Here is a 13,884-nt window from a genome sequence, read left to right as displayed (position 1 = left end):
GTGGGTGTTTAGTGTGAGACTTGATTGTAGCGTGTCCTACTGCAACTGCTCTCAGAGAAGCCCCTAAGGGAAAAATCTAAAAAATTAAACTTAGGAGCAAGAGATCAATTGTCAGTGTAATGTGTAGATGTAAAAGAAGTGTGGTTTAAAAAGGCTTTATGGGTCATTTTATACCATAATAGCTGGGGGCTATGGAACACTGCGTCTTTCTTTATTGGATTTTTCATGTTGGGTTCCTTCTGAAACGAAACATGACTGAGATCATGCGTGCCGGTAGCTGACCAGGCTCGGAGTGATAAGAACATGCTCAGAATCACTGAAAGGATCTCCATCTAAAGGGTAAGGATCCAGAGGGTAATTTTAAAAGGCTGGGAAGTTCATAGAAGCCTCGGATATGGCTGTCTCTTCTTCAGTGGGTTGAATTTCCGTGGGGTTTATTAATGCCAAGTAGGCGTGAACCCTCACCCCAAAGGTGCAATGCACAAAGACAAGTAACTAAAGGAAATGTTGTGAAACAGTCTGTATCTAAAGGCACAATGGCTGCAGGATGGGATTCAAAAAAAGAGGAATTCAAGTAGCTAGGATATAGTCCAAAACCAGGATTCAAGGACGTTTACGGCGATGGTCAGTGGGCGATGAAACATTTTTTCTAATGGGGTAATGGGTGGGTAACAGCCAGATTCGTTCCCTGGCTCCGGTAACTTTGGCTAATAGGAAGTGCAGCTGAGAACAGAGTTGGACTGGGCTGGCGGGACACTGGAAAAACGCCGTTTTGGGGCCTGGCCTAGTGAACTGTGACCCAGACTGCAACCAGTCTGTTGCTCAAATGGGCAATGTTGGGCCCTGATCTTCACCCGCTCATAGCACCATTGCGGGGCGGAGACTAGAGACAAGTATTGTAAGGAGGTGCGTTAAGGAGCGGGGTTGCAGTTGGGTAGGTTGGCATAGAAGGGTGGGTGGTGGGGGCCCCTGTAGGGGTGTGCAACTTTTCCTTGGGAAATGTCAGGGGGCGGGCCAGTGGATATCGGGGGCGGGGGCCAGTGGACGATTGCAGGCGGAACCGGATGACGTTCAGTGTCAAGGGTGGGCACATATGAGGGCGGGACGAATGAGTGTGGTGGGCGGGACTGGAAATTGATAGGTATAGGCGTTGGCTTGATCACCATGTCATCTCACTTCAATGCCCTGTCCAGATTTTTAAGTTTGGTAATACAGACAGGCATTTTTCTAGGCGCGCCTTCCAAAAACAGGGTGGTTCAGGTATAGATTCGAACAGGTGCAACCCTAGGCCTGTCTTGGGAGCCCTGGTGGGCATGGACCTCCAGTCTATACGCAGTGAACACAAGGGTGTTGCATATTGCATTGAAGTATGTTTATGGGTTCCTGGGGGTTGGGTCAGGTCATACCAAATATAGTCGCGGAGCGAGGGTTGAACGAAATAGTCAACTCACACTGGTATTTATATGGGTGGGCGGTAGGATCCTTCCATATCCAAATATACTTATACTTGTAGCTAAACTAGCTTCCATGGATACTCCGTGTAACTTACCCTTTGCTTTAGAAAATTAGATTGTAAGTCGGCTGGGCGATGGATTCGTTCTTGGAATTTAATCATTTTCTCTAATGCTGTTGTTAGAAGTAATTAGTTGAAAGGAGGTTCTTGCTGGATTCATTTTTTCGGAGCAAGAAAGATGCTCCGAAGAGCTGCATGTGCTTCCACTGCCGTTCTAGAGAGGTACATAAAGAAACGACAGCCTTGGTTTGCTGTGATTTTGCGCCCATGAAACGCCTCTATTTACGCAGCGAGATATTTCGCTGAAGTGTTGACTTTTTGTTATCGTCGCTTGAATTGATGTCAAATACGCGCAATTACGTTTTCGTGCAGTGCCTTCCAACTTTTATTATGTATCTCTTATTCACGTGGTTCATTCAGTAGTATAACTGAGGCTGACATTTTATGAAGCTTGGAGGAGGGTGTAGTGGGGAAAAAATGGAGTGAAACAATAGCCTTATTTTTGCACTGCAAGTTTTAGGCTAGAGGACATAGCTCCTATAGTTGCAGGCTCTTTGCAGTACGTACTTCTACACAAATTGAAAGCACAAAGGTTTCACCTCAAGGGTGGGTGGGGGCGGGTGTTTGGGTTGCACTATAACGACGGTTTAATGGCATGAGAGTGTTGCGGAAGCAGTATTGACCAAGACATTCAGCTTGTTTATGACAGAGCTCTCCCCAGGTGATTGGCCTGCTTACTAAATGAAGCTGCCAAAGCAGGCACTCGGAACGCTCCAGAATGATAATTTGCCTGGGCTGGCCCTGTGTCTGACAAATGCACCCAGTGCCTGTGTCAGTGAGATCCAACAGCAAGTAGCTAGTATCATTAGAGCTTGAACAAAACATCATTCTTGCATCCTGGCAAAACTCTGCGAATAATTACAGATAATTAACAGTCAGAAGTTTGATTTTATACCATCTAGACATTAAAACGCAAAAATTTTTAAAAGATGTGCCATACACATGAACCTTGGTTACAGTCTTTTTCAATCATGAATTATCTGATCTGGAGGCCAGTCCGGGGCCCCGGTAATATTAGGGTGGATGACTGCAAACAATATGCGGAATGCCATAGGTTTCTCAACCGGTCAAAGTCCTGATTTACTCTGAAAAGGAACTCTGCTATTAGCAATATAGGGTCCAATTTTGGTACAAATCAAAAGGGATGAATAGGATATATCTGTCCAATCAGAGTATAAGTCTGAATGTGTGTGAGAGGGAGTGTGACAGTGACCAGCAAAGAACAGGAAAGCGTAGTATTCTTGCCCCAATCATTCCATTCCCAGTCAACCACCTGTCGATTTCTCCTCACTAGCTCAATACTTCTGTGCCATGGTCAATTCTCTTGGTCAACTCGCTCTTCGTGTTGGCTGGGTCGATTCTAAGTTCCAGAACAGAACTGATCCTCTTTCCTCCAGTCTGTCTCCTGCACTGCTTCCTGCTCTACTTCCTGAACTGTTTCCTGTATTACTTCCTGCTCTGCTTCCTGCTCTACGCCCTGCACTGTTTCCTGTATTATCTTCCTGCACTATGCCCTGCACTGTTTCGTATTACTTCCTGTTCTGCTTTCTGCTCTACATCCTGCACTGTTTCCTGTATTACTTCCTGCTCTGCTTCCTGCACTGCTTCCTGCTCCACTCTTCAGCGCTGCCTGCAGAATTCTTGCTCTCTGTACCACACCCCTAATTACCATGTTCATTTTACCAAAATTTGGCAGGTTATCAAAGTTTGAACATATTTCTGTGTTTTTTTCCCCATTATTATAGTTTTTCTAATAAAGGTGAATTGCACTTTAAGCTGTTAGTCTAACATTTTCCCAAGGGACCTGTTACAATTACTTATTTCCTTATCTAGAAATTGTTACAAAAAGTATCTTATCTTCTGCTGCAGCTGTTCTGGGCTCACTACCAAAAGCCAATTAAGTTAGAAACTTTGTTTCTTTTTCTGGCTGTTCAGTGCAGAGAAAAACAAGACTTTCCAGTACAAATGAGGGACTGCGGGTTGAAAAGAGGGACTGTCCCTCTAAAAACAGGACAGTTAGGAGGTATGATCCTGGTACTTAGTAGCGCAGTGTCTCCACCTAGCTGGAACCTACGAGTGGCCCCACTGGGAACACAGTAATAAAACACACACACTATTTGTTACACAGAACTTGTTTATGTAAAATAAATGGGCAACTAATAGAGACAGCACTAACCGGTGGCAATAGGGCCTCACTAACTAACTTGCTTGCGTGGTCTGTCAGACTAAATAACTGGATAAGTTCTTTAAAGTAACGGATGGCTCCTCACAGTCCAACTAATAGAAATGTGTAGAAATCTTGCGAGCGCTCCTTTAGTACCCTGTCACTTTAAATCTCAGTCCTCACTCCAAATCCTCTTTAGATGCTTTACAGTTTGTCTTGAGTGGAGTCCAGCACAGTCAGACATACAGTGAGACTAGCAGCCCCTTTGGATGCTCAGATAGGAATCTCCTGCTGGTTGTTCCTCCAGTCTGGATTCCTTTCACACTCTCTGTCTCTCCAGGCACAGTATGAGGCTTCCCTGTCCCAGCCTGATCCAAATGTCTGATTTTGGTGGAGCCTCTCAGCTCTCTGGGCCCACCGGCAGCTCTCTGGTCTCTCTCTGTGTCCAGCGTGTGCTTCTCTCTGCCAGGCTTTTCTCTTCTGCTACTTCCTCTTCCTGCCAGCCACTCACTAGCTGCTGTGTCACTTCCTGTAGCACTGAGATCCTGTACAGCTGGTTGCTAGGTAACAGCTCACAGCACACAGACAGGCTCCTTTACAGGGATAAGTGCAAAGATTTGACACGACTTCCCTACACACATTTTCACTCTTTGTACAAAGCAGACTGGGGCTTCCTGCAGTACTTACTGATATTATCTACTTCTGTTTCTCCAATAATAAGGGACAGAACGGCCAGACGTTTCATTCTCATCTCTTTATTGTGGATGTTCCAGAGATTTCTCATGTATCAATGTCCTGTAGTCTAATGACTTGCCCATATGGCTCTGTACTGGCTCACTAATGGCTTATGTTTGCTGCTTCAGCATTCCTCTCTGTTACGTGGGTTGCCATTGGCATTGGACTCAGTGCGCTGACTCAATAGGCACACATACAAAGCAATGCTCCAGTGTACTTAATAGGCTGTGTATGTACTGCACATCTAATTAGAAATAAATGCCATATAAACCTCACTCATCAAAAGGGGACACTTCCCCTTTAAGAGCAGGAAACAGAGGTGACTTCCACCTGGGGATGTGACAGTTGGTTCAGTCCGTTGGTTGTCACTTTGGTGAGAGGTAAGTGCATTTCCCTCTGAGAGATTTTCTTACCAAATAACCCTTATTTTAGGTAAATAATAGGGTGATGCCCCCAAACTTGTGGGTTTGTGCCTCTCGCTGATTTTAGTGAATTTGGAGATTTATTCCCCTAAAATTGGCTTGGGAGGAGCCTTTAATCTTAGTGCTGGTTGGGAAACACAGGATTTGGCAGTTATACAGGACTGTCAGCAAATATTCATATTAATCTAATGAAGGGAACATTTGGGGACCCCTGTACCTCACCATAAGCTGCTTAATTTGTGTTCCCAGTACTGACAGGCTCCTTAGAGATTTGCCCCTCTGCCCCCTGGTATCTGCCCCCAGCCCTGCTCTTATGTACCAACATTGTAGCTAAATACATGTTCCCTTTATCCAAGTCTGGAACTAGGGGTGGGAAGCAGAGGCACGTGCCATGGGGACAGTAGGGGGTGATAGTAAATGAGTGGGAGGGACATACAGCAGGTCCCATAGAAGAGAGGTGACTTTACCCATAGGGATTTGACAGTTGGTTTTGTCCGTTGGTTGGCTCTGCGTTGTGTATATTCTCTCCAAGACTTTTTTTTTGCCAAATATCCCTTATATTAGTGAAAAAGGGGATAGTTGGTGCCCCCCAGTCTGTAAATAGGGGTCGGAAGCAGAGGCACGAGCCATGGGGACAGTAGGGGGTGATAGTAAATGAGTGGGAGGGACATACAGCAGGTCCCATAGAAGAGAGGTGACTTTACCCATAGGGATTTGACAGTTGGTTTTGTCCGTTGGTTGGCTCTGCGTTGTGTATATTCCTTCTGAGACTTTTTTTTTACCAAATAACCCTTCTTTTATTGGGAAAAAAGGAGAAATATTTGGGCTACACCCCCTTGACTAGCGGATGTTCCTCTTGTCACTGATTTAAATGAATTTGGAGATTTTCCCCTAAAATGGGCTTGGGAGGAGCCTTTAATCTTAGTGCTGGTTGGGAGACACAGACCAGGATTTGGCAGTTATACAGGACTGTCAGCAAATATTCACATTTATTAATGAAGGGAACATTTGGGGACCCCTGTACCTCACCATAAGCTGCTTAATTTGTGTTCCCAGTACTGACAGGCTCCTTAGAGATTTGCCCCTCTGCCCCTGGTATCTGCCCCCAGCCCTGCTCTTATGTACCAACATTGTAGCTAAATACATGTTCCCTTTATCCAAGTCTGGAACTAGGGGTGGGAAGCAGAGGCACGTGCCATGGGGACAGTAGGGGGTGATAGTAAATGAGTGGGGGACATACAGCAGGGCCCATAGAAGAGAGATGACTTTACCCCTAGGTTTTGACAGTTGGTTTTGTCCGTTGGTTGGCTCTGTGTTAAGTGTATATTGCCTCTAATATTGCCTGTATATTGCCAAATAACCCTTATTTTAATGGAAAAAGAGGGGAAATATTTGGCTTACACCCCCTAACTAGCAGATGTTCCTTTTGTCACTGATTTCAAACAAATGGATGGTTGCTAAGGGCAGAGAGCCTAGCAACCAGATATAAAATGTTAAAAAAAAGTCCAATTGAAACAGTGGATTTGGTACATTCCTGGCTACTAAACAGCGGATGAAAATCTAACAAACCAATGAGTCTGTCCTTGAGTTGGGGACAAGAAGGATCATTGTTTGATTTTTGGCAACCAATGTATTAATACTAATTTGAACTAGACCATTTAATACTACTTGCTATGGTGTTTCTCGTACCCTTGTACCTCTATAACTGGGCCGTTCTTACTAACGTGGAGTAAATTGCACCAGTGTACTATGTCCTTGCTTTATCGGTGCCAATGCTCATTTCTTATTGGTCGCTATGATCAGACTTACAGTTTTGTACAATCTGAGGTCCGGGAGTTTCTAGTGACGCAAAGCTAAAATTAAGGGTAAAATAGTCAGATCTCTCCCATACTCTGTATTTTATGGGAAATATGAAGTGCTGAATGCATTATCCGTGTATTAATTGTTATTCTCTCTCTCTCTCTCTATACAGACATCGGGCTACAGCGCGTTTCCTGCGATCTTTGCGATTTTTTCTGCAAGTTCTGCAAGTTTGCTGCTCATCGTCATCAGAGCATTTTTTGGCTTCCCCCTAGTTTGATATAATCCATCCTTATCAGAACTAGTTTTTTGGGATAGCCAGGGTCTCCTCAGGGAGACCCCTTGGGGTACCCGGCCTTGTGCCGGTCCCATTTTTTTTCTTCCAGAAGCGACACCATCTTCGACTTCTGCGTTTTTTGAAAGGTAACCTTGAAAAAATCCAATTGATACTTGTATTATATCTGTTAAAGCAACTCTGCCCTAAGTTCACATGAGACTTTGTATTAACCCCAGTGTTTTCCCACTCTGCACCCAATACACTATGGCTCCTGTAAATGTAAATGCAGATCAATGAAGTGTAAAGAATGCTCTGCGAGGGTAAAGGTTCACCTTTAAAGGATAAGTAAACCTTAAAAATAAGAGAATGTAAAATTTCTTTTTATTCCAAGATATTAAGGGATACATGTACTGTGAATATGAATGAATTTTGTTACAACAACGCCACCTGCTGGTCATTTTCCCACCAGTCTGACCAGCAAGTAGTACTCGTACTTTATGTCACCTGATAACACTTAAACTACACAATAACGACTGTCACATTCATATTAAAGTCTTTGAAACGTGAAACTATTGCGGTGCCGAATATATTGCTGATTTGTACCATTTTTCTTCCTTTAGACGACTGAAACATCATGGACCGCTCCCTAGAGATGGAGGTAATGTATCTGTTTCTTTTGTACTTCCAAAAAAGAGAAAAAACATTCCCTCATCTAAACTGGAAGTTCTGGTGGGAGCTGCCATACCATGATACAGGCGGCATTTACACCCAGGGCTGCCATCAGGGGGGGAGAGAGTTGTAGGGGGCCCGAGGGTAAGGGGGGCCTGGCCACGCCGCACTTACTTGATTAGCCGGGGCCCCCTGCTTTCTGAGAGCTGCCGACTTCGGGAAGGCAGGGCGGGAGCACAGGGGGAGGTCTCTTCTGTCCATTACTTTCTCTTATTGGTCACAGAGTTTAAGTCTGAGTTGAGCGGCTGGATTGGATAGCTGAGGTTTGAACTTCCCCTTCCAGCTCATCCAATCACCATGCAGCTTTACCGGGACTTGAAATTCTGTGACCTATAAGGGAAGAAAATGCTGCTCCCCTCCTCCCTTCTGCAGTTGGCAGCTCACTTACAGCAGGTGGGCTACACTAATGAATTAAGTGCAACATGGCAGGGCCCCCTAAAGATAACCCTTTGTGGTACCTGTTGTGTGGTGGGGCCCTGGTCACCAATTTTCTTTCAAACTTCTGGGGGGGCAAGTTTTTTTTACATGGATGTTTAAGGGGGGCCCTGGCCACCAATTCTCTTATAATGTGGGGGGGCCCTGGCAACCAATTTTTTTTTCCCATGTGGGGTCCGAGCCACCAATATTTTTTAATGGGGGGCCCTGACCACAAATGTTTTTTATGGGGGGCCCTGACCACCAATAGTTTTGTATTTTTTATTAACATGTTGGAACCCTAGCCACCAATGTGGGGGGTGGACCTGTGGGGTGGGGAGGGCGGACCTGTAGGTGGGGCTTGTGGTGGGCTCAGCCCAGGGGGCCGAGGAAATTTTGTCGTATGGGGCCCTGCGATTTCTGATGACGGCCCTGTTTACACCCATTCTAAATTGTATCTCTCTTTCTTTTCTTACAGTCGGTTTTGTTGACCTGGAAGAACTTCAGGGAGGAGGAGGAGACAGACATCGAGAGTCTCCTCTATTTTTATGGTAAATATTATATGAATCATCCATTCCTTTATTCAATGGGCTTCTCAGTAGGCTGCTAGGGTTTCAAAGGCTGTAGCACTGGTTTATTATTATTATTAATAATAATAACATGTATTTATATAGCGCCAACATATTTTGCAGTGCTGTAAAGTAAATGTGTTTATACAACTAAGTCACATTAATTACAAACATAGAACATATGTAGTTACATACATCACAACCAATACTGGTACAAAAGGTAAGGAAGGCTCTGTGCAAAAAGAGCTTACAATCTAAAGGAAGGGAATAAGACACAAGGCGTGGGAGTGGGCAAGATCAGATATAAGCGGGTGAGAGATGTAGTACTGTATGTGGTATTGCATTTGGTAGTTAAGCAGAGGGAGGGGAGGCTTCTCTAAATAAGTGTATTTTAAGAGATCTTTTGAAGGCAGAAAGGTTGGGAGAAAATGTCAGAGAGAGAATTGTATGTGAATGTCCTTCCCTCCTTTAGCTCAGTGTTTCATGGAAATGTTTTTTCCCTTGCAGAACATCACTACAGGAGAGAGTTCGGGAAGATCGACGACTTGTAAGTAAAACAGAAATCTGCTTATTTTTGGGAATTGTTGGCCATTGCCCCGGGGGGGGGGGGTGTAGGAGAGATAAGGGGGCAAAATGGGATCCCTCATTGGCCTCAGAATTTGGGTCAATTGACCTGTCCTGTATTGTTTGGCCCCTGAGACACTATCACTTGGGGGTCTGAATAAAGTACAAGGTGTGCCAGGGGCCAGACACATGCACCCAATCACCCATTCTCTAATTGAAGCATCACATAGTAAATAAACCCCCTGCTTCAAGATTGGATGGACTTTGGCCATCGGCTCCACACAGGGCCCTATTTATAAATATTCATCGTAAGCAATTTAGAACATTTATAGCTGACTTTTCCTCCTTCAACTATCTCTAAAAAAGATTATTTTGCCGGAAATTGTTCTTTTATTAGTGCCTTTTTATTTTCACTGTTTTTAGATCATTTGGGCTCTATATAGGTTAACCAGGGCCCAGACATAGTAGAAATGCAATGCAGCAGTAAAAAAAACCTTGTATTAATGCTCAATGGCAATTCTTTTTCAGAGCCAACTTCCTGATCCGATATGCAGCCACCCACCAGTACCTGACTAGGGCGAACCTCGTCTACTTCATCTACGTGGTCATGAATCTGGTAAGGAATCCAAAATAGGGAATAAATGATATGTTATTATTATTATTATAGAAATCAGGCCCGGACTGGCAATCTATGGGTTCTGGCAAATGCCAGAGGGGCTGCTTTTAGGTCCCATAGAAAGTCAGTATTTAGTGGGCTGGTGGGGGCTGTTTGGGCCTCTATGTGGGCTGATTGGGCTTCTGTGTACCTGAAATGCCAGGACCTTTTTTAATTCTCAGTCCAGACCTGATAGAAATATTGTATCCCCAGGCCTTTTGTGTCTCATGGACTGTTGCGCCCCTGGTCTGATTCAGTCCATTAACTATTTGTAATTTATTTTGAATCAGTGTGGCATTAGATTGCCAGCTCTTGGCTTATACAATGTAGTCAGCTATTGCACCTCCAGACAATAAACTAATTATAGAGGAGAATATATATGTTTTATGTCCCAAACTGAGAAGAAAACTAAAATGTTATCCCCATGTCTGTAAAAACATTGCCCTGTGGCCTTCATGTACATGCGGGTGAAGCACTAATATTTATTGTAAATTCCTATTGTTGCCAGTATTTGGTTCTTATGCCCTTTAAACCAGTAACTGACAGTAACCCATATAATCATATATCTAATTATTTATTATTATAATTATATACATATCACTGATGTGTGGCCTATAGTGACACTGCAGGTGAATGGGAACTGCACAGCAGCGCTGCTCCATATTTCTGCTTCTCATCTACCCGATAATATTGCTTAATCCATTTCTCCCTCACTGACACTTTTTTTTATGTTACAGGAACAACTGGATAATATTGTGGCTGATTTCCAGCTGCCGGAATCACCTGTAAGTGGCATTATTAGTCTTATTATTAGTGACTGGGTGTCTTAGTAACAGTAGTAACAGTATTATTGACTGGATCTCTTCTAAACTCACCCACCTAAGTCCCATTTTCAGCAGCAACAAAGCAAAAGCAAAAACTGTTGCAATGCAGTGTGGGTTATGCACAGAGGCCCCTCATAGGAACCCTAATAACATGGGTACAATGCAGTGTTTGTATAACATTGAGTCTCTTCTCCCACAGCTCAGAGACATCAACATGGACCCAGAGGAGGTTGCTGAAGCCTTGAAAGTAAGTGTCCGGATCACTGTCTCTGTCCCTCATGCTTCCTCCAATACAGAGTATAAATGTCTTATTTACCCTTTGCTCCTCTCCTTGTGTCTTCCCCGACAGACCTTAAGATCAATATCGGAGGGCATGGAGAGAAAACTCCTCGAGAAGGAGAAGGAGCTGGAAGAAGCTGCCATGTATGTATTTTACATTTAATATTCCATTCCAGTTTATGATGCATAAGAACAATATATATATAAGAAAAAATGAATGTAGCCAGTCAGAGCACTGATTTCAGCGTTACACAGTTTCATATTGGACTGCAGGTGCCACCACAATCTCCCAGAATTCCTCAGCTGCAGCCTACAATTAGACATCTAATTTAATCTAATCAGGATTAAACAGAAAAAGTCACTTGTACAACCAGTTGAATTGTGGCTTTGCAATAGTTTGAATTGTGAGTTAGGAACCATTCAGTCCAGGCAAAGAGCAGACAGAAATAGGTTCTATATAATGATCTTAACACAGCAAGAAGGCGAAAAAATTTATCTTGGAAAATCTGCTCTTTTTATCCCATTTTTCACAAAATTTGAGCTGGTCTGTCAGTTTACTCTTATCTACCCATATAATATACTAAATCTGCCCCATCAACACATCAAAGACTATCAGGGAATATATTATTACTTCAGTAATGATATTTGTAGTCTCAACACTTTGGAAACAAATTACGCTGACTGATTGTTCTCTATTATATCCCCTTTAGGACCAGTCAACAGGAAAAGGTGGAGGAAGATCACCTGCAGGAAGAGGAGACCAATCGAGAGGAGCAAGAAGAGGTCGAACACCATTTAGAGGAACGAGAGAAGCAAAAGAAGGAACCAGACGAAGATGTTCCTGCCGAAAAGAAAGAGGATGTGGAAGATCTGGAGAAAGACGATCCTCATGAACAGCAAGAAGAGGGGATAGAACTGGAGAAACAAGAGGAGCAAATGCAGGAACAAGAGGAAGATGTTCCTGCTGAAAAGAAGGAAGAGGCAGAAGAACCAGCGAAAGATGATCCTGCTGAAAAGAAAGAAGAGGTGGAAGAACTGGAGAGAGGTGTTCCTGCCGAAAAGAAAGAGGATGTAGAAGATCTGGAGAAAGATGATCCTCCTGAACAGCAAGAAGAGGGGATAGAACTAGAGGAACAAGAGGAGCAAATGCAGGAACAAGAGGAAGATGTTCCTGCTGAAAAGCTAGAAGAGGCAGAAGAACCAGAGAAAGTTGATCCTGCTGAAAAGAATGAAGAGGTGGAAGAACTGGAGAGAGGTGTTCCTGCCGAAAAGAAAGAGGCTGTAGAAGATCTGGAGAAAGATGATGCTCCTGAACAGCAGGAAGAGGGGATAGAACTAGAGGAACAAGAGGAGCAAATGCAGGAACAAGAGGAAGATGTTCCTGCTGAAAAGCTAGAAGAGGCAGAAGAACCAGAGAAAGATGATCCTGCTGAAAAGAAAGAAGAGGTGGAAGAACTGGAGAGAGATGTTCCTGCCGAAAAGAAAGAAGAGGTGGCAGAAATGAAGAAAGATGATCCTCCTGAACAGCAGGAAGAGGTGATTGAACTGGATGAACAAGAGGAGCAAAAGCAGGAACAAGAGGAAGATGTTCCTGCTAAGCAAAAACAGCAGCAGCCAACCCGGAGAAGAAGGGTTTCAATCAGGCTCCAGAGGATCTGGGTAATATATTTAATTACTGGCTTTTTATTTTCTTATGCTAATACACCATGTTGGCTCTCGTGTACTTTATAGCCTTCCAGTCGTTCAGGCTGTCTACCCAAATGATTGGAGAAATTGAAAGGTTGCCATAGCTGCCTTGTATGTTCTCTGTCTTTTTTTGCCTGTGGCCTGATCAGTCAGAGAATTTCCCCTATTGGCCAGGGTATGGCTGTCTATAGGTTGTACTGGGTTACTGACTCTGAGCAGAGATCTGGCCAAGTCTCCAGATACCGCTGTTGATTCTCTATAGACCAATTAGGGGGAGGTTTGGTAACTCTCATAGGGCTGTTGTAGCTCTTCCCTTCTTTGGAAATAACTTTGCCACTAGAAACTAGACTCACACCAGCTGATCAATATAAGAATCAAAGGTGCCATTCCAGAGAGCTGACGTGCTAATAATTATTTATTTGTAATTAATTCTTCTTTAACAATTTACAAGATATTTCTTTTCTTTGCAGCGTTCCACCAAGAAGTTCTTCCGAGGGATCAACTGTCGTCGCCCCACTCCTGCGCCGTAAATACCCTACACCCACACTGGACCCCACACATTCACACATACACTTACACACGCACCCTCCCTTCCAGACACACATATTAAAGAAACCATTCAGTATTAAAATAAACATTAGGTAAATAGATAGGATGTGCAAAATAAAAAATCTTTTGAATATAGTGAGTTAGCCAAAAATGTAATGTATAAAGGCTGGAGTGACTGGATGTCTAACATAAGAGCCAGAACACTACTTCCTGCTTTGCAGCTCTCTTGGTTTCCACTGATTGGTTACCAGCCACTAACCAATCAGTGACTTGAAGGGGCTACATGGGCTGCAAATCAGGAAGTTGTGCTCTGGCTATTATGTTAGACATTCAGTCACTCCAGCCTTTATATGTTACATTTTTGGCTAACTTACAATATTAGAAACATTTTTTATTTTAAACATCCTATCTATTTACCCAGTTTTTCTTCTTTTACAGTGAACTAAACACAGACATATTAAAGGAACTGATCTGTATTAAAATAAACATTAGGTAAATAGATAGGTTGGGCAAAATAAAAAACCTTTTGAATATAGTGAGTTAGCCAAAAATGTAATGTATAAAGGCTGGAGTGACTGGATGTCTAACATAAGAGCCAGAACACTACTTCCTGCTTTGCAGCTCTCTTGGTTTCCACTGATTGG

The 13,884-nt window shown here is 43.5% G+C and overlaps 2 protein-coding genes across 7 annotated transcripts in view; one reads left to right on the top strand and one right to left on the bottom strand.

Annotated features, from left to right (window-relative positions):
- LOC121393056 overlaps positions 1 to 13,884 on the bottom strand; it is a 1,743,327-nt gene that overhangs the window by 1,561,446 nt on the left and 167,997 nt on the right. The gene's annotated exons all lie outside the window — the stretch shown is intronic.
- LOC121400967 (cilia- and flagella-associated protein 251-like) lies at positions 4,710 to 13,377 on the top strand. The gene is made up of 11 exons (XM_041585328.1): positions 4,710 to 4,852; positions 6,867 to 7,117; positions 7,592 to 7,629; positions 8,593 to 8,665; positions 9,191 to 9,230; positions 9,776 to 9,863; positions 10,640 to 10,687; positions 10,926 to 10,973; positions 11,076 to 11,149; positions 11,716 to 12,664; positions 13,162 to 13,377. Exons 3-11 carry the CDS (start codon positions 7,606 to 7,608, stop codon positions 13,219 to 13,221), a joined length of 1,404 nt encoding a protein of 467 aa, XP_041441262.1. The 5' UTR covers positions 4,710 to 4,852; positions 6,867 to 7,117; positions 7,592 to 7,605; the 3' UTR covers positions 13,222 to 13,377.

This window comes from Xenopus laevis, chromosome 3L, assembly GCF_017654675.1.
Source record: "Xenopus laevis strain J_2021 chromosome 3L, Xenopus_laevis_v10.1, whole genome shotgun sequence".
Classification (NCBI taxonomy): domain Eukaryota; kingdom Metazoa; phylum Chordata; class Amphibia; order Anura; family Pipidae; genus Xenopus; species Xenopus laevis.
This window is presented reverse-complemented; position numbering and strand designations above follow the sequence as displayed.

Coding starts and splice junctions, on each gene's coding strand:
- LOC121400967 (XM_041585328.1), top strand. CDS start 7,606: ATGGACCGCTCCCTAGAGATGGAG. Junction 10,688..10,925: donor TCCAGCTGCCGGAATCACCT/GTAAGTGGCATT, acceptor CTTCTCCCACAG/CTCAGAGACATCAACATGGA. Junction 12,665..13,161: donor TCAGGCTCCAGAGGATCTGG/GTAATATATTTA, acceptor TTTTCTTTGCAG/CGTTCCACCAAGAAGTTCTT.